Source organism: Podarcis tiliguerta (genome assembly GCF_965153285.1).
Source record: "Podarcis tiliguerta genome assembly, chromosome: 8".
NCBI classification, from domain to species: domain Eukaryota; kingdom Metazoa; phylum Chordata; class Lepidosauria; order Squamata; family Lacertidae; genus Podarcis; species Podarcis tiliguerta.
Window position 1 is genome coordinate 64762251 of NC_139541.1, and position 21558 is coordinate 64783808.

The window sequence follows — 21558 nt, forward strand, 5'->3', positions numbered from 1 at the left end:
AATAAGAAATTAAATCACTTTAAAAAATGTTTATATAGTGTAAGCTTCCACTTCAGGTTATGTGCCTAGGCTTGTTTTACATCTATGTTACTTCATCAATTGGTGTACGAGCTGCGCTCTCCTTCATATGTGCACTGCAATACCATCCCTTTCATGGAAAATCATAGTTTGTCATCATATCTGCAATGAACAAATGATAGCTTGTTCTTGCCCTCCAAACATTGCAAACTTTTATCCTGGCTTTTAATTCTGGTCTGGAGGATAAGCACAAACCAGAGTTTACAAGTGTTTGTGCAAAAGCAAACTATGGTTTGGCACAAAAGTAGTAGTTAGGGAAAGTGTGAGGGAGGGGGTAATTGTGCAAGCCTAAACCAGTTCAAAGTCTTTGGTATGGAGTCTATAATACGTAGAAACTAGTATAGCATTCATAACTCTTGCAATCTTAGAAAATTCACTAAATGGGTCCACATCATAACAAAAACTACATTAGTTTTCATTTTCATTTTAAAGTTAATTTTACTGCATTTTCTGTATGTAAAGTGGCTTTTAAAGCACCTTTATTACCTCTAAAACTTATAAGTTGAAATTCTACACCCTTAGAGATTGGCCAAAAATAGACTTGGTGATTTAGGTGAATGTTATGAGCTGCCCTCCAGACTTCATAGAATCATAGAACAGTAGAGTTGGAAGGGGTCTTGAGGATCATCTAGTCCAATGCAGGAATCTAAACTATAGCATCCACGACAAATGGCCCGAATCTACAGTTGTTCCTCCCTGAAGCAGTGTGTGACACATTGTTCTCAGTCACCTCAGTCAGGAGTAATAACACCTGTCCTCACCAGCAAGATCCCCCAGCCCACTGTGGAGATCTTTTGAGCTTTTAAGCAAGGCTTTTTTGCTCTCAATTCTCCTTTCCCATCCCAACTCCTGTCTAGGGCTCCATCTGCACTTTTATGTCTAAAGCCGTATCATACGACTTTAAACAGTCATGGCCTCCCACAAAAGACTCCTGGGAACTATAGGCTGCCAAGGGTGCTGAGAGTTGTTAGGGAACCCCCCTATTGTTAAGCCAGCATCAATACATCATGTTGTCAACAAAGACCTGATTTTGTGACCCAGCACCAGCATGCAGTTACCCTTATCATAATGGAATTAGGATATGACCATTCTCTTGGGCAGGGCAGGGCAGGGGGTGTCTCCCATTCTACAAATCTAACAGAATTAGTTGGAGAGGAAAACCAGAACAGACCTCATAGACATCTGAATCACATAGAGCAGATCACATCTTGCAAATGTTTAGAATGCGACAGGGACTTGTGAACTTTCAACATACCAGCTGGTGTTGTAAGGGGAGTTCCAGTTTCTTGACAGTAACCAACAGGTCGAATATAAGGGCTACTAGCATCACACCTGGATCAAACAGAGAGAACTAGTTCCAGTCACAGCCAGTACATGAAAGAATGACTCTGATGTTTCTTTGCTGAACCTGATCATACATGGAAGCCACTTGCTTTAAAAGTCATAAAACTATGTCTTCAAGACGACCAAAACACTGGAACTTACTGTGCAGGGTTTTTTTCTTATTCAACATAAGAAGGTATCAAGTGGGTTATAATCCCTCCTAGTGCTTGGAAGGCAGGAAAAATGTGGATTTCCGTTTGAAGATCCAGGTGAAAGACATTTCTAAAATAAGATGATGCCTCCTACTGGAGGGATCAGTCAGACCCTATGCTTGCTTTCCATTGAGAGGAGTCATCCCTCTAACCAGACTGACTCTGTCTGTGGTCAGTGAAGGCTTGGTTCTCAGACTTGGTTCCGGGCCTTTTTAAATAGCTTTCCCCTGTATTCTTTTTCTTTTCTTTTTGCCTCCTCTCCTCTCTTGGTGTGACTGTTGTGTGAGCAGCCACTGTATATATCTGCATTGATCTACAAAGCATTTACACCTGTGCTAAGAACCTGCCTTGAATTCCACCTGGAAGAAAGTCAGGATGTATTTTTTTTTTAAGGAACCTGATATGTGCAGCATAATTTGATATGCTGGGATTCTCAGTGCTCTTTCTTTTTCTCCAAGCATGCTTCTAGTAATCAAGGTTGCAAAAGACTTAAAATTTGTATACAATGAGAAAGGTTCAGAAATGAGAATAGATTGGATGCCCTTCAGTGGGTAGCAGTTCACTGCATGGAACAACCGATCTATCCTTTTCACCTGTCAACTATTCACTAATTTCCTAAACCTTGATGTGTAGTTCGACCCTAACTTGGAACATTCCCAACCCACAATTGCTAAAGTAATGTGAATGAAAGGGCATGAGGAACATGTGTAGTTAAGCATTGGTGAATGTGAGAAAAGAGTGCTTAACCTTTCACATACTTATCAGTTCTCCCCTCCTAATGTCTCCCGTAACCTTCTTTCCTCCATTTGGGTGTATTTCTGGTGTCAGAAACAAGGCAGGGAGAAACAGACCTAACTACAGCTGTGGCGTGGGATTGGATTTTCATGGAGAAATCAGCAGGCATGGGAAGGGATAAGCCAATGATTCTTATACTGTAGGGCAGCCTGCCCTTTAGAGGGTCTAGAGCACCTTCAGAAGTTCCCAGTATCTTTATTGCTTAACTTTTAATTTTATGTAATTGTTGCATGTCATACGCTCTAATGTTAACAAAGATATTTCTCAATGCAACCATGTTAAACAGTTCAAAGATGAAAATGAATAAAAACTGTGTTACAAAACAAAGAAAGTTCCAGATGTATGTAGATCCTAAGGCAAGTTGTATAATCCTTCTCTACTAGCTAAGACCTAGCTAGAAAAACTTAAATGTTGACTACATTTATTTTATTCAGTTACATATATATTCTGGGTTTTGGTCCTTTACAGGACTCCCAGGGTGACTCAAAATTGCAACAATATACCTATCTATAGTTATATATACATACACATACCTCTAAAATAATTAAATCATAATGACAAATGGTAAGCATGCATAAGTTTGCAAGTAAAAGAATATTTCCCCCCTAGATTTTCAAAGAGATGTGAGCTGTACACAGTTCTGCAAGTTTTGACAATGTCACAAGCAAACAACTGGGCCCAAACATATTTACTTGGAGGAAAGGTGCACACATCTAAATGAAATTTAAGCGTGTGTAGGACAGCTTCAGAAGTTCAGGAAGTGAATAAGACCTGATGAATCTAAATTCAGAACTGGAGCCTGACTCAAAATGCAGAACTAGCACCCCCCTCATCCTAACTCAAATTCATTCTCTATCTAGGCAATGCCAAGCAATACCCTAGTTGCGTGAACAGAGGAGATATTTCTTTAGTTACCAGTAGTCATAACTTTCATCCCAGTTGTCAAAATGAATTAGCAGCCGATTATCCAACATGTCTGCAATGGTTGCTACACACATTAAAGAAGGATTCTTTTTGTCTACGGCCTCCAACTTCATTCCCACTCGAAAACCAGAAGGTGTGACTGGCTAAGGAACAGGAGAAAATTGAGAAAACATTGCAGTTAGCTAGATTATGGAAATTACAGCTTCATTAGTATAATGAATGCTAATAAAGTATTTTTTATTAAAAAAAATCACATGTTCCAGTGGACATTAAAGACCAGAATTTGTTAGATATGGGAAAGTCTCATCAAAAAACAAACTATACCAGGTCAAACTAGCAGGTTAATCTAGCAGCTGAATAAATTTATCCATCTAAAGAGGTTTCAGGTAGAAATCCTTCCCAGGAATGGTTCGTGAGTTTGTTGTAACTGGACATATTAAATACTGAACTTGGCAATACATGTGTGGTATTGCATTCTGAATTTTTCCTTTCTCCGATAGAAGGATTCATTCATCCAGAGGAGGAGAACCTTTAGATCCAAACCTCTTCTCCCTCCTCTAAACTATAATCCGCTATGACATCAAGACAGCAGAATGCAAATGCTATTTTCCACTTGGATCAAAATTCAGTGCTAGAGGCTGAATCCTATGACAATTCTACTATGGTAACAGCAAGTTCTGGCACATTACTGGACAAATCCTCTGAAATGCAGCAGATGTTCCCCATAAATAGAGGAGGATCACTCAGACTGAAACCTAAAGACCCTGACCTTGTTCAAATATATGAAACGTTTCCATATAGAGTGGCCCTGCAGACACAATCATGTGAAAGAAATAATGTCTGGGCTAGTTTATCCACAAATACAGTTACAGCTTCCTGGCACAATTCTGGGCTGAAAAATGGGTTGCTTGCTCTTTGACAGCGGAACAGACAAATTCGGAAGGTTGTGGACTCTTCAGTGGAGGTTTTTAAACAGAGCTTGAATGGCCATCTGTCAGGGATTCTTTGGCTGTGATTCCTGCATTGCAGGGAGTTGGACTAGATGACCCTTTGGATCCCTTCCAACCTTACAATTATATGACTATGTATTATATGACTATGTAAAATGCTGCTGGGAAGTGACTCTTGTATTCAAAGAAAAGCTGGAACAGATCTTACTTTCTCCACAAGGCTACTCTGCATGGAAGAGTTACAAAGGCCCTTCTCATTCATTGAAATCAACACAATTTGACAACCATTGCCAGGCTACAGATTGGACAAGGTGCTATGCAAATGTACAAGCAAAGATACTTGACAGAGTGGAACGGGAAGCAAACTAAAGCTATTTAAAAAATGCTGGAGATGGGGAAGATGAATGCATTTATTCAAATGAGCAGAAATGTGTTTGATGTAAGTACACGTATAACAAATATTTTCCCGTCAAGGACTGAGCAAGTTCTGGTATTCTGGTAAAATGTAGCCAATGCCAGAGAAATATGACAAAATACAATCTAGTCTGTGCCAAATCACCTAGTAAGTAGTCAGATGATAGGTGTCTGCCATGTGCACATATATAAAAAGCCAGACAATAAACTCTGTTTACTAAATGTAAGTGAGAAATTAAATAGGTTTCTCATTTGACATCTGATATTCCCCTGTTTCTTAGTGATTCAGCCTCTGTTCCAAGCATTTGAAAAAGGCACAATAATATCCTGGCTGAAGCTTTAGAAATGGCTGGAATTTAAAAGACTAAAACATCAGTACTGCCTCTTACCGTGCTCAGGGCTCTGAAAAGAGCTTTGGGGGCAGCTTGAGCTTTGCAGTTCTTCAAATATGATGTCCAATTAAATTCCCCTTCCTTGTAACCTAGAGAGAGAGAGGGAGGGAGGGATGGAGGGAGGGAGGGAGATAAAAGTATTGTTTTATACAGTGGCTGCTGCTACATTCAGATTGGTTTTTCAGAAATAGAAATGATGTGGGAAGAATGTGAACTTTGCATAATAGCTGCCCCTGTGAAATAGGCAGGAGTTACAGGCTTCAGTTAACATATCTCTCACTTTCTTCTCTCTTTTAAATACTTTATTGCAGTTGTTAATCATTAATCTGAAACTTCAGAAGTCTCTAGGAAACATTAAAAGGGGGGAAAAGTAGTGAATGCATTTGCTATATTGCACATTACTGAAAGAAATTCTCATTATTTTACGTTTTCCATTGCTTGGCTCCATCAAAAAAAAGTTTGTCTTTTCTCTTATAAGAAAACTGCTTCATAAACTACAGCAAAAGTGAATGCACTCTCTTCTGTCCTGTAAGATTTCTGTCTTCTAAGGCTTACTATACATGATCCACTGCAAACAATACACTGCTTCAGCAGCTTATTTCCATGCTCTACACAGGGTGGACAAACAGTGTCTCAACATCTCACATATTATTATTTATTCATTTTATTATTTATTGCACTTATGCACTGCCTTCCTGACAAGCTATTTACAAATATTAATATCGTTTACGCAAACAAGTAAAGGCAAGCAAGCAAAGGTAGGTGCAAATGTTATATTTAATATGTACCCATTTCTATTTTGTGAAGTGGCTACTTATTGGTTTAGATTTCAATTACTTCTTCCCATTTTTAACAATGCTAACTTTAGTGCTATCAGAATGAGCACAGGCGAGCCATGAGTTTGCAAGCTCCCTCCTCACTTCCCCCTCCTCTGGCAAGGAGACTGGAAGCATCCACATCCATGTTTGAACTAACTACAATTTATATTAAATGGCACAATATAGTAAATTAAACAACCTAGCTTTGATTCAGCAAACCTATGTTTAAACGAAGCAGAGTTCCAAGTGTGGATGTTACAACAAACTCAAATCAGGAACTGGATGCCTTTAACTTTCTGTTCAAACACACACACACACACCCATGAGATGGGAGCATAAAAGCCTGAAGCTTATCCATGTGTGTTCCCAAGGTGCTAAAATGTGGCGTAGCATTACATCCAAATGCACTTGTTTGAACAAAAAAATAAGTTCATGTACCTTTAGGAGGAAGCAGCTTGTGACCTGTTTTTTCACACCATCCAACAGGGTGGATTTCTGGAGAATCCGCATTAACCCAGATGTCATAACACTCAGAATAACCATCGAAGTGCAATCTCACTCTGTACCCTTGCACCTGTAAGCATGAAGCAACTCAAAGTTATCCCTTTCACGAGTCAAATGAACCTTAGGGTTGTTTTTTGTTTGTTTGGGTTTGTTTTTTAAACTTAACTCTGGATTGATTCCATCTCCTTATATAATCTTTGGCAAAAGATAGAAATGCTCTCTTTTAAAATTTACTATCTATAGTTGTAGGGACTCCTCCACAAAGTCTGTTTTATGCTTATTGTCAAAGTGGAACTCAAGTCTCTACACTGCAGTGTCCAGTCACACTGATGTTGAGTCTCTCTCTCACTCACTCCCACCCACCCACCAGGAGATCCATTTTGCACATATGTAGGCATTTATTCAGGCCTCAAAATTACCGTATTTTTCTGTGTATAAAAGTAGGTTTTTTCCCTTAAAAATAATGTCAAAAATTATGGGGGCGTTTTATACACGGATATTGCCGAGGGTGGACGAGCAATTGGTTGTTGCCACAAAAATAGGGGGCGTCTTATACATGGGGGCATCTTATAGACGGAAAATACAGTAATTCAAGTAAACGCCCAAGAAAACACACACACACTAAAGATTGTCTTGTTTACCTGAAAATACCCTTTGAGTCTGGCAGGATCTGTTTCTGACTTTAAAACCATTGAAGTTGTTTAATTTAAAATAACAAAATCTAGGCAGAAGGTATTTTTAATTAAATAGAATGTGAAGCATTATCTTTAAACATCGTTTTAACTCACTGATCCAGGGCATGCCTTAAGACCTTCCCTCTGTCTATTTTCCCCTCCCCCTTATTATTCAGAAAATGAGTTAATACTGTTGATTTCAATACAAAGAAAGGCAAATACCTCGGCAACAGAAAGCACACAAAATAAGGAAGGGTGTTCAGGATCTAGGCCCTCTAGCTTCATTCCAACTTTAAATCCATTTTTGTTTTGTGGAAAGGACTGAGACTGCAGTGGAAATAATGGAGGGAAAACATTATTTTACACTTCAACGAAGACTTTCTTGTTGCAGTGTTAATACTCTATGGGGAAAATAAGAAAGAAATGAACTCTAGTTATTTTGTGTAATCTGTTCTCTAATGGAGGTAACTTCAGAGATTGCTAACTCTGTACTTGTTTTACACTGAGAGATGGAAGGTGAATGACATCTATATCAGAATTATATTCACAAATATATTGATTTGAAGACTGTGATTCATCAGAAATGGCTTACCCAGTGGGACAGAGCCGCAATGCTAATTTTTTGGCAGTAGTGTCACTGTCACTTACCATGATGGAGTGGGGTGAGGCAGTGGGGAGGTCAATGCATAGTGGGTGCAACAGTGAGAGCACTGGATTAGGTCTGCTGGTGCACCCACACGACCTTGACCTTCCTACCCCTTCATCTCCTGGCAACTGGCAGCACTGTCACTACTAGAAAGCTAATATTGTGGTTCTGCCACATCAGACAAGCAGCTTCTGTGCTCAGTTCAGACATCAGTTGGCTAATTAAGCTAACTCTGAAATGAAAAACCATGGCTTGTGATCAGTCAGCAAACAAGAATTGGAAACCATGGTTTGAAATTAATTTGCAAGCCATTTTTTGAGCTATAGTCGGTATGATATCAGAACTGACAAACCATGGTAATGGCCCTCACTTCACTTCCAGAGGCTGCTGTTCTATGGAGAGAGAAATGAACTTAAGGAGCTAAGTGCTGAGCAGATCGGAAAACAAAAGCAGGCAAAAACTGTCTGTAGACTGGGGTTGGGAATATCTGGTGTGTGGGCCAAACTTGGCATGCTAGGCCTCCTCATTTGGCCCACAAAGCCACTTGGGGGAAGTAATGCCCACCTGCCCTAGACCTGATGTTAAGATGATGGGTGGAAGGAGCACACCTTGATCAAGGAAACAGAAGTGGCTTCCATTCAATGGACAGCCCCACCCACTAAAGGCATCCTGATAAGGGTCTGGCCCATGCAGTCAAAAAGGTTCCCCACTCTGATTTGACTGTTAAACATTTGGAAACTCAATCCATTGGTTTAGTTCTAAACTATCGTGAGCACAAAACTTCTGACTTTTGTAAACATCAACCAAGAACAAAGTTTCAAGTTTTGACATAAAAAGAGTCGTAACTCTCAAACCCTGGCTAAGAACAGGTAGATAATTAAAAGGAATTCTGGTGATGGAATCTGAAACAACCTTTTATAACCAATGCTTACTTCCACCAAGAAGTTGATCTTTATAGACATAACTGATCAAAGCTGAAAGGTGCCGCTAGAAAAAAAAGGATGACTGAACATTTCCCCAGCGTTACAAGGTGCTATTTTTTCATTTCAATGGAAATTGAGGGAATTCAGTATCAGACAGGATGCGTGTTATATTCACATTCTATAGAGGTCGGCTTCTTGCATATTTTTAGACATGCCAATTGGTTGCTACTTGTACCCTCACTTGTAATGATTATTTTTTAATCAGATAATCTACAACATGCTAAAAGTCAAGGATCCAATTAATATAAGCACTATGCTAATTAGCAAAGCTAAAGCTAGCTTCACACAGTCACTAGCTAAGATATGATCCTAGCGCTGAGCAATTTCACATACTTAAGGTACAAATTAAAACAAGGGTTGGGTGCAAACTTAAAAAAAACCCCCACAACTATTAAACTTTCTCTAGTGAGTGATTGACATATTCCCATTTCAACAGGGGAACAAGTACAAATAAAACCCTCCTCTGCCCATATTAGTTCATTTCTCTGGCATCCAGTACAGGCAGTAACTGAAAATTTCTTAGAATCATAGAGTTGGAAGGGACCTAAGGGTCATCTAGTCCAACCCCTAGCAATGCAGGAATCTCAGCAAAAGCATCCATGGCAGTTGGCCTTTGTCTTGCAGCACTTGCTCTCCCCTTTTCTTGTCTACTACTCCCTCACAATGAGAAAGCCCGGGGCTACCTATCTCATTAGCAAGCTGTTTTGGGGAGCAGCACCTTGTTGCAACAGCTCTGGTCACTCTGTAGTGACAGCTCTTCCCTATCCAAATGGGCAAACAATTCCTGACTACAAAGAGGAAACAATGAAAGGAGCAAGGGAGTTTTTCTGCATTTTTCCTAAGACCAAAACAGAAGTGGGGCTTGATTACATATTTTCCCTTTTAACAAGCAAACTTGCATATTGACCCAAAAGGCAGCTTTGTTAACTTTTAGGATATTATCGGAAAGGCATCAGGAACCACCCTTTAGACAAGATGTAACTACCCAGCCAGCCAGCCACCTAGCCAACACAACACCACCAGTAAATCTAGCTCTTTAGCCTGTGTTGCAGCAGCACAAAATAAAGTAAGTCAACCTGTCTGGTTCCTCCCTGTAGGAGAACTCTTTTGTGTGCAAGAACTGTAGGCTGGTTTGACAAGGTGAAAACTCTATTTCTCCTGTACGAACCACAGCACATGCCAAAACAACACCAGCCCCCCCCCCCAATTCTGTTAACCAAATGCACAAAGTCATTAAATAGTCACATGAACAAAATAAATAAATTATCCAAGAGCTGTCAACCTCTTTGAAGAGTTTCAGTGGAGCAGGTGCCATTTTTTCTTCTTCTAAGTATGACAGCCAGTTCCACACATGCTTCTTTCCAGGAGTAACTGAGCAAAGACAGAATGAGAGGGAAATTATTTCTGCAGGGCAAAGCACTGAAGCAGAGATCCACACACATGTGCTTCTATTTGCCACATTGGGTATCCAAAGGTAAGCCGTTTCTTCTACAATAGATGGAAAGCAGCTTTCAAGAACAGTCCAACAATTCAAATGCTATCAACTTCCCCTTACTAGAATATATATTAGGGAACTAAAATAAGCAAAACTATCTGCTATTTAAAAAATGAATAAAACTAATTGCAGGAAGGATCTGGTTTCTGGTGTTGCTTTTTAAAAAATTACAAACATACCACATACAATTAATTATTTACGCATTTACAGTTATTTATACAAAAACACAGCAAAATTAACCATATATAATAATTCTAAATGAAACGGGGGGGAGGGGAATACTCAGAATTGGTGTGTTTTTTGTAATGTCTGCTCATAAATTTCAAAATATTTTCTGTGTTGTAAATATCTGAGGCTGACTTTTAATGCTATTTAAATATGGCTTTCTTGTTTTTAGATAGTTGTAAATGGTGCACTGGTCAAACAGACCCTTACTGACCAGTACAAAACAACAAATTCCCACAGTCCTTCAAAATATATATAAGATGAGCAACCATTAGCAGCTATAAAGCAAATCTAAAAGAAATTAAATGGCCAGCCAACAGATCATGAGGAATATGAACAGGCTGCAATCTTATACATATTTACCAAGTTCCACTTAATTAAGTGTGCTGTAAATGTCTCCAGCTCTGACTTTAGTAAAGGCGTTCAACAAATTAATGCAAAAGATGAACAATATTTGAGGATGTAATTTAATTTAAGATGATCCTTAAGAGCCCATCAATCATTATCAGTTTCATTTCAATTTTATCTTCCAGTGTTTATTTTAACAGGATTTATCATATTCAGCTTGCTGTTCATAAGAGGGACTCTAGTTTGATGATGCCAGAATGAATGATCCAGATGCTTTGCGGCCACCTGAGCAAGTTGGTATACTGTTACTCGCAACCCTTAATTCTACTATTCTAGATATATTATGGGTTCTACAGCTCCAGCCTTCTGGGCTGCAAAATTATCTACTATACAGCAGCTTTTCAGCATTAAGCCTTCCGCTTACCTTGCTTTACTGGTTTAGCATTCTTGCGGTTTTTCAAATTCAATTTATTCTTTTCCTAGAAATAGACATATTTTTTAAATGATAAGAAAATACACTGAGATTTTCATACATATGATTGACATTTTCATTCTTTTATAAAAATAAAAAGGTTTAGTATTTTAAATTGTAACTCACCTTGGGTACCTTGGTAGAAAGGTAGAAATGAAAAAAACAAACAAGAAAGCATAACCTGCCATATAGTGTATCCCCGCCACGATACACACAGACAATAAATATATATATATATTTATAAACTTTCCAGAGTGATATTTTCTGAATGTAAAATGTTAACATTAGCTTCTAATTCAAAAAAGTTTTCAAGATTTACATATATCACTGCCCGACTCAAGTGTAGCCTCTTGGTTATGATTCCAACTAAACCTGTAATACCTCATCATCATCTGCATTTTCTTCCTCATCTTCAGAATCCAAAAGCAACTTCCTCTTTTTTCGTAGGCGCTTGGAAGGTCTGTCTGTTTCATACATCTGGCTGCTACTTGTCTGTTTCCCGAAGTCAGGTGGGGTGTCCTTAGAGACTCTACTAGGAGACAAAACCTAAAATAAGTGCAAAGTATCCCTGTGAAGTTACAAAAAGTCAGTGGCGTAGCGTGGGGGGTGCAGGGGGGGCCGGCCGCACCGGGCGCAACATCTGGGGGTTAGGGTTAGGGGGCGCAAATCCACGGGTTAGGAGGCGCAAATCCACGGGTTAGGGGGCGCATATTACTTGCCTTGCCCCGGGTGCTGACAACCCATGCTACGCCACTGCAAAAAGTTACCCTTCCCGTTAACAGTGAAGCATCTGGACTGGCAGATTTAAAAGGCAATACAGTATAAATGGTCTGGGGGCAAGGATACTTCAAAGACCAGCTTCTTCAATGAAAACCGACCTGCTGCATGTTTACTCAGACATGTCTCACTAAGACCAATGAGGCTTACTCCCTAGGAAGTATGTTCGGGACTTAAGCTTTAATAGCTAGTACTAACTGGCATCTTAATTAACAATTAATCAAATTTCAGGAAACCAAAATCATGTACAATAGTGACCTCTCTTGAAGCACAGGTCAACTGCACAACCATGCAGGTTTTCTTGATGTTGAACTTCATTCATATTAGCACTGAATATTTCACATCAAGGAAAACAAGCACTGCAAAGTTGAAACAATGCTTACATTTTCATTCAATATGAGCCAATGAAAGCGTCAGAGCTAATTTCCTTTAAGAAAAGCTCTTGTACACTTTTATACTGCAATGTGGCCTTCTTACGCTTCAGACATACCACCAACGGTTTTCCTATCACAGCTTGCTTGATGAGTTTTCATTTCATTTTGTCTTTTATAAGGAAACTGGATATGTATTCATTTTTCTGCTGTGGCAGAGGAAGTCTTGTGAGGTAAATAGGAATATAACTTCCCCATTTGAGTGACAGGTTTGCTACCATCCTAACAATTTTTATGGGCTGCTTCAATGTTTAGCATTACTAAAAATGCAAAACTGGTGTATGAAAGTTATGGTGGGAAACAACTGAGGTGGCAAAACATAATTTATCTGAAGTTAGAAGTTACTCAAATTAATGAAATTTTTGAGTATTATAACTCATCTATTTAATGCAATCACAAATATGTGAATAAAATGAATTTCAGACAAACTGGAGTATTCTTTATATATAGTTACAGTGTTTTTAAATTAGATGGGGATGCAGAGGACAGTTAAACGATCAGAGGTTCAATACGTTTCTTCCACCTTTCTGAATACGTTTTTTCCAGCTTTCAGAATAAAGTATTGAGAATTAACTTTCAGTCATGCTGAAATAAATGTTTTGAAAGATAATTAGACATTTTAAATTTAATCAAAGAATACTGTTTAAAGAAAACGAGAACTGCATTTCTTTCTCTTTTGAATAATGTTAACTGATAAAGAGAAAACCACTACCTCCCTTAATCTTCCTTGGTCAGCGCCTCATCAATACATGGGGCCAGTCTCCACCTTGAATGCTATCTCATTCTTTCATAAAGTGATTTACCCTGCAATCCTACACTCAGAAGTAAACCTCACTCAGTTCAATGGTATTGACTCCCAGCTCAGTGTGTAGGATTGCGGCCTTACTATTTAGTTACTGCATCAGCAGCCAGCCATCCTGTTTTCCAACATCTTTTTTAAAAATACTGAAATTGATACTAGCTCTTTTAATACAGAGATAAATATAGATTAATCCAGATTCCACTTGTGTCCCATGAAACAAAAGAGGAGACCAAAGACATTACCTGTCTCTAGGTTCCTGACGGGAATTCTCAAAACAGTCCATTTTCCCAGGGTGTCTGTTATTTTCACAGGTTTGGAGTTCAGATCTGGGAATATTGTCCTTGGACACTGCAAAAAAAAAGGATGATAGGCACTGATTAATTCAAAATAAAATTATTTGGGACTTCTAACACCTTTCATGGAGCTCATCAATGCTTTTTACAGTCCTGAAAGGAAACTGAACACCATGGAGCAGGTATTTAAAGTCTGTGAAGTCATTTAAGCCAAAGCAACAAACAAATGAAGACTCTGTGGGTATTTTAACTGTGGGTGAACTTTAGAGATGAGAAGAATAGTGTTTTGAATTTTGTCAAATGTATAAAGCCTCTAGGCACCTACCCCATGAAATGACAAATTCAAAACTTCATCTATATTGACAAATTCCAGAGGGGGAAGCTATGTTAGCTGCAGCAAAAACAGCAAGAAGAGTCTTAACACCATAGGCTAATAAAATGTATTGTGGCAAAAAAGTATGAGTTATAGGCACCTCATTAAACATATACCTTAAGGCCACATTCAATAAAAGAAAGTGATTTAAAGATATGGTGATGTAATTAAAATAATGTATTTTCTGTCTGAAAGAAATAGGTTACATTTAAGCCAGATTTGCTGTAACTAAACAGAAACAAAAATTAACAGCTAAAAATGTCATTAACTATGCGCACTGAAATGACATTTTAATATATAGATTGTTTATATGCACCCTGTTGTTACTGGTTTTGGCTTTGGGAACAATTTTATATTTTTTTATTTTATCAATTGATAATGATGTTTGTCTTATAATAATCTACTTACTTAAACAAAAAGGAATGAGATTGGTCTAACTATATGATGAATACAATATAAATTACCGTATTTTTCCGTGTATGACTAGGTTATTTTCCTGAAAAATTAAGCTTAAAAATTGGGTTGTCTTATACATTGGGGCAATTCCCCCCATTTCCTCAATTTGGAGTCCCAAAAAAGAGTCTTATACATGGGTGGGTCTTATAGATGGAAAAATACGGTAACTCTCTACATGGATGTCAGATAAAGGTGTATCTGTTTTGAAATTTTAATAAACTTGTGTAGACATAGTAAATATATGCAAGCAACTATGACTTTATAAAGAAATTATGTGTATGTTTAAAGAAAATAGCAAAAAATTATTGATAAAAAATAATAAAAAAATAAAGAAAGAAATTATGCCTATATCTAAGCATATTTTCATGTGTACTTTACTTGGATTCATTCTTCTGTTCTGGATCAAAAATCTTCAGCAATAGTATGTGGACAAAACAGAAAATTGTACCCAACTGTACAAAGTTTGCTTAGGAGGAAATGTGTAGCATTACACAGTTAGTAATCATACAGCATGAGTTCATTTTTGTTCATAATCCTTGTTTAAAATCACAAAACTTGGCAGTATATTCAATAATCTGCATAGAGACAATACAACCAGGTTAACTTAGATGGTGCCAATCTAAGTATCAGGAATGGCCAGAGAAGTCTAGCAATGTCACCTTCCTGACATCAGTGTCAGGAAGGTGAATCTGCCCCACTGCATAAATTTATTTAAGCTTAAATGGTTTTCAAACAGTGCACTTATTCCTCTTGTGTGAATTTAATAGCAGTAAATAGTCCTAGCAATGTCTTACAAATGTAAAAGTAACAAGAATTAGTAATAAGAAACTGCATCTGACCACCAGAAACAACAGAAAGTTGCTAGCTAATGTTCTCCCCTTTTCCAGTGAAAATTCAAGATTGCTAACATGAGTTGATGTTAATGCATTCCATAATTACATAAAATATTCTATCCTAGCAAACCTGTTCCAGAAACAATGTCTTGCCCACAAGATTGCTCTGGGTGCAAAATATTGGACAAAATACATAATTTGGAAAATTGTGCACTCCAGTCCCCCCCCCCCCCCCCGGTGTGGTAGAAACCACTGATGGTTGAAACCACAATGTTTCAAAGTTCAAAGTCGCGCTCTTGTTTTACTGTTTCTGTTCCTAAGGACAAATATAAACAGTGACTGTAAATAATGCTAAATGAATAAAAATTACAAGCAGTTCAAATGTTTCACCAGATTGCAAGCTACTACAAAGAACCATTCTTGCTACACGTAACTGAAGCATTTTAATTTTTTTATGTTGGCTTCATGCTCTTGTTCCATTATATAGTCTATGAGTCTACGGCTCACCTTCAGTACCACAAGCAGTTATGGTACTGGGCACAGAAGAGGTAGACAAGTTAAGGGCTGAACTGGTATTGATTGATGATGCAGAGAGAGCTTTTGTAGCCTTTGCTTCAACTTCTGTAATTATTTCCAGTGTCCCAAACTCAGTTAAACGAAACTGCAGGGAAGAAAAAGTGAATGGAGTAAACATGTAACAAAAGAGACTTTTGAAGGAAAGGAAACAGTATATGAGAGTCAACAAGGAAACAAGGTAGACTGGAGTAAAAAGGAACTAATAGCAAAGAAAATGCATTAAATACTGCATTGACAATAATCTCTAGGGCATCGTTAGTACAGCACAGACACAGATTAAATGAGTACTCATTTCTTTCAAAGTACATACAGAAAGACATTATCGGTAAACATGATTCAGACCTATGAAACATATAAAAATATAATGAGGAATGATTACATACACAGTCTAAGATCTACAAAACTATAGTGCTGTTTGAGGGAGAGTAAGCACTCCTTAATAATGTTATCTGCTTAGAGTCAAAATCTAAAAAGTGAAAACCATGGTTGCCAGTATCTGCTGCTTTGGAGGGATGGAGGGATGTCTCAGCACATCAAGCTGGTACTGGTATACACCTATAGTGCTAGAGCACCAACCCCCTAAATGGTTCATGCAATTATAACCTAGAAGGAGAATGTCTCTGAACAGTTCAGGAAGTGATGTGTACATTATTTGAATTTCAAAAAAAGCAAGGTACATGGGTACTAGTAAACATTTCTGCTGTATCATCCACTTTATGTTTATTCAGTCCCCATAACCACTTAACCAGTATCTGCCACAATTCACCAAACTACTCAACAGACAGGGTACAATCCAGTTAGTGGTAAACACCAAGACTGATATCCGCTAGTAGAGTAGACCCAATAAAATCAATGGACTTAAGCAATTTCAATGGGTCTACTCAAAGTATGGGACGCGGGTGGCGCTGTGGGTTAAACCACAGAGCCTAGGACTTGCTGATCAGAAGGTCAGCGGTTTGAATCCCCGAGACGGGGTGAGCTCCCGTTGCTCGGTCCCTGCACGTCAAAAGTGCAAGTAGATAAATAGGTACCGGTCTGGCGGGAAGGTAAACAGCATTTTCGTGTGCTGCTCTGGTTCACCAGAAGCAGCTTAGTCATGCTGGCCACATGACCCAGAAGCTATACGCCGGCTCCCTCGGCCAATAAAGCGAGCTGAGCGCCGCAACCCCAGAGTCGGTCACGACTGGACCTAATGGTCAGGGGTCCCTTTACCTTACTCAAAGTATGACTTCACTGGTAAAGGTAAAGGGACCCCTGACCATTAGGTCCAGTCACGGACGACTCTGGGGTTGTGGCACTCATCTCGCTTTATTGGCTGAGGGAGCTGGAGTACACCTTCCGGGTCATGTGGCCAGCATGACTAAGCTGCTTCTGGCGAACCAGAGCAGCGCACGTAAACACCGTTTACCTTCCCACTGGAGCGGTACCTATTTATCTACTTGCACTCTGATGTGCTTTCGAATTGCTAGGTTGGCAGGAACAGGGACCAAGCAACGGGAGCTCACCCCGTCAAACCGCCAACCTTCAGATCAGCAAGCCCTGGGCTCTGTTGTTTAACCCACAGCACCACCCGCACCCTTATGACTTAGCTGGATATCACCCTAAATCCCAATGAATTCAGTGTGAAATATTTAAGCATGTACCTAACTATCCAACTGAAATCACTGATGTCAGAAGGGCTTCTTTTTGACTGGATGTTGCTCACAGTACACTTGCATCTCCATGTATTTAGAGATTCACCCATTACAGAGGGCAGAACAGTATTTTAAAACACATAAAAAGGACTATAATGCAAGACCCTTAAAAACAAGTGAAGATTTGTTAAGCATTCTTAAGCATTTTATAAATAAAATATTTTATCATTTGTTTTGTAATCAAATTGAGCCATTCTTACAAATCCGAGGATAATACTGCATTGTTTTTTTACTTGACTGAAAAAAAATGCAAACCAGCCAACATGCTGATCAATAATTATAGATTGTCACAACTATGTTGTTACTTTTTAAATGGAAGAGCAACAAAAGAATGATCTAAGTGTTTATAGACACAAACGTAGGTGGTTACAATGTGAACCTCACTACAGTTGTTGTGTGTCATTAAAGGCAAGATGATATGACTACGGCTGGGTGATATAAGCTTTTCAACATTGTGGTGTATCACTAGCCAAACATTGTGGTTTGGTGATATACTGCAATGTTGGAAAAACAAGCTGCATTGGCCTCTGCCTGTGAGGCACCTGGTGAAACTGCCCCAGCTATCACGTCAGGAACTGAGATGGATTCACCCAGGCGCTCATGGGCTGGGACAATGCAGTTTGCTTGCGCAACTCAGCTAGGCAGGGGACAGGTTCCCTCTCCCCAGCTGAGACAGCCCTCAGTCGAGCAGTTTAAAGATGGAGAGGGAGGGAAAGTTTCTCCCTCTGCATTGTATGAGGGCAGAGTGTGATGGCAGTTTCACTCAGCGATATATCGCTGGTGAAACTGCCACCACTCCTGAGTCCCTCTGCTAGCAGTGCCACTGGAGGCAGGAACTCTAGTGGACACTGGTAGCAGAGAGACTCAGGAGCGATGGCGGTGCCACCAGAGATATACCACTAAGCGAAGTTCCTCATACCGGTCCTGGGAGATATATTGATATATCGCCAAGGCCTAGATATGACATACTGGGCAGACTTTCATATTGATGAAATATGAAGTAGTGGTTATTTTATTAGAACATTACTCTTGGGGGGCATGTAATTTGTATCTTTAAAAATCATACCAACAATGACTGACAAATTTTCTGATTGCAATGTTGCTCATTCTCAATTTCTGAAAAGAGAGAATTCAAATCATCTTTAAAATCACACCCCATGGGCCAAGTGCCCACACTAGAACCCAAGAGAGGAAAAGAGAATAAAAGATCAGGGGTAAGGAAAATGCCCTCTGAGCATGATGCAACACAGTTATTACTTCACAGGGTCTTCATCCTTAAAGCTATTTATCATATTAAATCCTTCAATAGTTTATAGCACTTTGAGATTTTTAAAAAGACAGCTAACACATTTAATTAAAAAATAAATAAATGGAGATCAGTTAGCAGGTGTGATGGGGATAAATCTGTAATGAAAAAGTCTATATAAAAGAGGCATTCCAACAAACCATATTTGCCTAAAACTCTCAAATTAGATGCAGATTAACTGCAAAGTTGAGCTATTCTCTCCTCCCAAAAGCTGGAGCTAAGGCCCTGTTCCTCAACAGGTGGCCCACAAGCCAAACCAGTCTTCAGACCAGCCTCTCTGATCAGCACAACCGGCCACAGTTTCTTCTGCTCTCCTTCCTATTGTCACCATGCAATTCTCTGTTGTCCTTTTGGCTGCCAGCAACCAGCCTTGGGTTCCAAGTTTTCATATAATACACAGGTGTGTAAGGAAACATCTTGGTAGAGGCTTAGATGTCACCAGGTCCAGACAACGTAACGCAGTTATTTTTTCCCCTGCTGCAGTTTTTTTCTACTACAGTTATTATTCTGCAGTCTAATACTGGTACCCAAGGAGTCACGGCTAAGAAGAGAGCTTTCCTCTGTCTCACAAATTAGTTAAAACAGGGTGATTATCTTTAGTAAGTGTACTTATGTGGCTGAAAATATATTAAAGTAGTTCTCTGTTTTGGTGCATAAACAGTGAGTTATACTTCTTCACTGACATTTTGTTTCCAGAAACTCCAGATTCACTGCATAGCAGGAAAAACAAAGAGCTAAATCAGCAGGCAAGCAGAAATCTCAGCAAACTTTAACTTAGTTTGGTGATGGCATCTCAAGTTTGCTTTTGCCACCAGAGCTCCAATTACCGTAATGCCAGAGGGCAATACATTTCACAGCACGTCTTTTCTCTACCCTGACAAAAGAACATTTGGTAACTCTTACTAAGTTAGGGCCTTTGCTTACCCTATCCCTTATATTTTTTCCTTACTTGTATGTTGCTACCCGGCAAGGTGGCAATGCCGTCTTTCCAGTCTAAGGCACCCATTACATCGAAGTCTGCAGTCTGGGCGATGGCTGGTTTTTTCTCCGATATATTCTGTTCCATCTTTCAGCTTAGTCTTTGATTTTTTTAAAAAAATTAAGAAACAAAACTAGGCTTGAAAACAAAACAAAAAGGCACAGAATCAACAGGCCAGTTGTGTACATTTTATGAACAATTTTAGGGAGGGGGGAGGCTTTGAAACATGAAAAAATGTCATCCTTCAATAAGGTGCATCTTCACACTGAAGCAATTGGTGTAAAAGAAACAGAGCGTTTTGTGACTTAACTGTGTGCTGCCTACCTGCGTATTTGTACAGTTCTTACCTTATTGTGAGAGAAGAGGTCTCTATACTTAATTTTTTTAGGAAATAGCCATGACTTAAAGAAAAATCATAGGCTTTGCCGAGAGAAGGCCTGTGACATCTCAGAGGAAGTATCAGAACCCAGGAATCTGCCTTATACTAGTCAGACTATTTGTTCATTGAGCCTAGCACTGTCTGCTCTGACTAGCTGCAGAGTTCTAGGCAGACGACTATCACATCACCTGCTATTTCATCTTTCATTTCATCCAGGGACCTTGTGCTCTGCCACTGTACTACGGTCCCTCCCAAATCTCTAGTTAAAAGGCTCTCAAGCAGCAGGCCTGAAAAAATCACTGCCTGTTATCTAGATAAGGAATTGTTGTCAGGGTGACAGTGCTGGGATAGTTGAACAGTTGGTCTGACTTGGTATAAGCAGATCCTTATACCTGTACTACTATTACTGTTGTTGTTGTTGTTAAGTCATTTCTATACCACAAACACATATAAAAACATATGCATGTGGTATAGAGAATATCAATTAAAACCAAAACAAAATAACAAAATCAAGCAGAATGCATTAAAGAAATGGGTTTACAGAAATGGTTCATCTGACTATAAATCATGACATGAAAACTAAATATCTTTTTCATAAGAAGGCTTGCTGAAATAACCAAGACTTAAGCTGACTTCATTATGTTAGGTAGAGTGTTCTATAATGCTGGTGCTCCCATGCTAAATGCATAATTTGTTGAGGACAGCTAGGCACCACCAAATGATTGTAGATTAGGCAGACGTATAAGGAAATATTTTAAGTACACTAGCCCCAAGTGTACTTAAGGAGGCAGTGGAAGACAGGAGTGCCTGGCATGCTCTGGTCCATGGGGTCACGAAGAGTCGGACACGACTAAACAACAACAGCCCCAAGTTACTTAGGGCTTTATATACTATTAGTAAGATTTGAATATAGTTGGTAGCAAATGCCTTGAAACAGCTGGGCCTCAGAATTCTGTATCATCTGCAGCTACTAAACTAATCTCATGGGTAGCCCCTTACACCAAGTGGATTATAATAGTCTAGGTTATCAGTGCTTGAATTCCCATAGTCAAACTACCCTGTAATTGGAAAGTAAAATAATAAAATACATTTTTTTCTTGCTGATTCAGAAAGGTCATATTGCTCACAGTGGCCAAAACAGCATCACTGACCATATTATATGTGTGGGAAACAAAATAGCTTTGACCATATTATTGCAGAAGTGTTTTGCACACAATAAAATGAACAAGGGTTCCGAGACGTATTTTGTTTTTATTAAATAATTAATAAAACTTATTTTTTTAGTATTTTATAACCACAGATAAACACCCTTCTTGTTTTTAAAACATAACAAGTTCATGATTAGCCGATTCTACAAAAAAAAGTATGATACATGTGTTAGTTGTGGTTTGCGTGCTATGGCTTAT

The 21558-nt window shown here is 38.9% G+C and overlaps 1 protein-coding gene across 26 annotated transcripts in view; it reads right to left on the reverse strand.

The window, feature by feature from the left end:
• Positions 1-21558, reverse strand: part of LOC310684222 (lethal(3)malignant brain tumor-like protein 4) — a 60836-nt gene that overhangs the window by 25262 nt on the left and 14016 nt on the right. For 6 of the 26 annotated variants that reach the window (XM_083454942.1, XM_083454940.1, XM_083454921.1 and 3 more), the window contains exons 2-11: positions 15726-15879; positions 13506-13611; positions 11635-11785; positions 11206-11260; positions 9996-10084; positions 7307-7411; positions 6345-6480; positions 5086-5177; positions 3324-3475; positions 1334-1410 (exon numbers count right to left, since the gene is read on the reverse strand). In XM_083454942.1, the coding sequence (XP_083311068.1) occupies positions 1334-1410; positions 3324-3475; positions 5086-5177; positions 6345-6480; positions 7307-7411; positions 9996-10084; positions 11206-11260; positions 11635-11785; positions 13506-13611; positions 15726-15879 (1117 nt within the window). Of the gene's footprint in view, positions 1-1333; positions 1411-3323; positions 3476-5085; positions 5178-6344; positions 6481-7306; positions 7412-9995; positions 10085-11205; positions 11261-11634; positions 11786-13505; positions 13612-15725; positions 15880-17437; positions 17589-19743; positions 19912-21558 lie in introns of those variants that run through there. The other 20 variants (XM_083454941.1, XM_083454932.1, XM_083454934.1 and 17 more) reach the window with 7 other exon arrangements.